Genomic DNA, 2,183 nt, shown 5'->3' with positions numbered 1-2,183 from the left:
GTTCACACCACCAAGAGACTTGAAAACACAAAAAAGCACAGTAAAACCAAAAACACACTGTAAAAAATCACAGTGGACAGCAAGTGCTAGTAAAAAGATGGAAAAAACAGGGTATTTGGTTGATACGTTTTTTGCAAAAAATGTATATTAAGCCGCTCTACCAAACGTCAAGGTATACCCATATCAGAGCAGTCCTAACTAATGTATGTAATCCCTATCTGATGTATTTATGATGACTGGGGAGGCCTCCACCCCTCTTTTTTTGAGCTGTGCGCACAGGAGCCGTTCTGTCCAGCGTGTCCACATGGACATTCCTTTTCTGAATCCTGCTCATACAGGTATTGTACATATGATCAGGTTTTAAATACATCAGATAGGGATTACATACATTAGTTAGGACTGGTCTGATATGGGTATACCTTGACGTTTGGTAGAGCGGCTTAATATACATTTTTTGCAAAAAACGTATCAACCAAATACCCTGTTTTTTCCATCTTTTTACTAGCACTTGCTGTCCACTGTGATTTTTTACAGTGTGTTTTTGGTTTTACTGTGCTTTTTTGTGTTTTCAAGTCTCTTGGTGGTGAGAACATGTCTCTACGGGCTTGTTCACTGTGCGCGCAGCTCATGTGTTCTGGTTTCACATAATTATTAGATTCTGTAGAAGGACGTAGATCTGGGGATTTATTATGATGGAATATAGGCTGAACTGGATGGACAAATGTCTTTTTTCGGCCTTACTAACTATGTTACTATGTTACTATGTAACATATATCTCCATCTTCAGCAATGACTATTACCCTTACCAATATGGATAACTAAAAGGTTTTGTACGGCCACAGTACTGTAACCAGTTGTAGCAAATCTGAGATGGGTCTTCTGGATGACGGCCCATGTTATGTACACCAGAAATCTGCAGATCAAACAAATCAGCTGCTAAGCCTTGAAAGGTCTCTGTACCATGAAGCCAAGGATTACAGAAACTGTGTGATGGATCATAATTCTCCTCTTTCTGAAATGGGACCTCTACTGGGGGATCCCATGCATGAAGTGATCGCCTCCAGAGTTTAATCTGCATATCCCAAGACCTCCGACTGTACTTTTTATATTTGTTGGGCCTGCAAGGATGAATTCCCGGTATCCTTTGAGATCTGGGAACTTCTTGTCGATAACACCGGTAACCAATTGTGTTTTTGCCATAATCTATTTGTTTCTGCCGCCTTTGAAGAACAATGTCATCCATCTCAAGCTTACCGGAATGTTGCTTTGGGGAGCTTAATACATTCTTTTTTAACTCCAACAAATCCAGTTCAGTATCAACACCAATACTGACCCTCTTTGGCACACTTTCCTCAGAGATAGACTTTGGACAATCTGGGAAAGTCAGCATTCTGATATCAGCAATATCTGAACGTTGACCTTTTGACAGCACACCTGGAGCACTGAGGAAGCGGGATTTCGATGGTAACCTAAAATTGTCCTCCATGGAAGTGAGGTTATCTATTAACATCCAGGGTTCAGGAAGAGGAGCCTTGGAAAGCCCATGGAGTGGAGGCTCATTGCAGGCCAATGGCGGCATATATAGTCCCAGCTGAGGATCTAGCCGCTGCATGGCTCAATAAACAGCTGATCAGGAACTGTGCATATAATGCTGTTATGTACAATGTTACATTTGCTGGAGCACTATTGGTCAAGTTATTTTTTTAAATGTCTCAATAAAAGCTATATTTTATTATAAAGACACAGTTTCTCGCTGGATTTCACCCATCTTGTTCCATTGTTTCCACACCAGTTGCTCAGCCTCCATGTGTGAGAGTTCTGGACTTCAGGAAATCTACAGTATATGTCTACCAGGTGAGCTGACTTTTTTCACTTTTCTGAAAGTCTATTAGTGGTATGCTTGGCAGCACTCCATTAGATGCTTGGGAATGTGCTTGCTGGTATGCAGCTTGCATGCAGCTGCTTGTGCATGGAAACCCATGCCATGAAGCTCCCATCACAGATTTTTTGTTCAGAGGAGGCTTGAAACTTTGCAATTATTTAGTCAGCAGAGAATTGGCAGCTTTTATTAACTATGCACTTCAGCAGTCTCAGTGGTAAGGTTGCTTTGGTGGGTAGACATTTCAACTTTTCAATAATACCACTCAGAGTTTATTTTGGAATATTTAGAAGTAAGACATTTC

At 41.0% G+C, this 2,183-nt stretch overlaps 1 protein-coding gene across 1 annotated transcript; it reads right to left on the bottom strand.

Moving 5' to 3' along the window:
* Positions 1–802: 802 nt before the first annotated feature.
* On the bottom strand, positions 803–1,612 carry LOC138671614 (oocyte-specific histone RNA stem-loop-binding protein 2-like). Its single transcript, XM_069759790.1, has one exon. It carries the CDS (start codon positions 1,610–1,612, stop codon positions 803–805), a length of 810 nt encoding a protein of 269 aa, XP_069615891.1.
* Positions 1,613–2,183: the final 571 nt, after the last annotated feature.

This window comes from Ranitomeya imitator, chromosome 3 (genome assembly GCF_032444005.1).
Source record: "Ranitomeya imitator isolate aRanImi1 chromosome 3, aRanImi1.pri, whole genome shotgun sequence".
NCBI lineage: Eukaryota > Metazoa > Chordata > Amphibia > Anura > Dendrobatidae > Ranitomeya > Ranitomeya imitator.
Note: the sequence above shows the minus strand (reverse complement) of the source record. Positions and strands in the feature narration are given on the sequence as shown.

Excerpts from the sequence above, each read along its gene's own strand:
- LOC138671614 (XM_069759790.1), bottom strand. The coding sequence starts at position 1,612 with ATGCAGCGGCTAGATCCTCAGCTGGGACTATATATGCCGCCATTGGCC.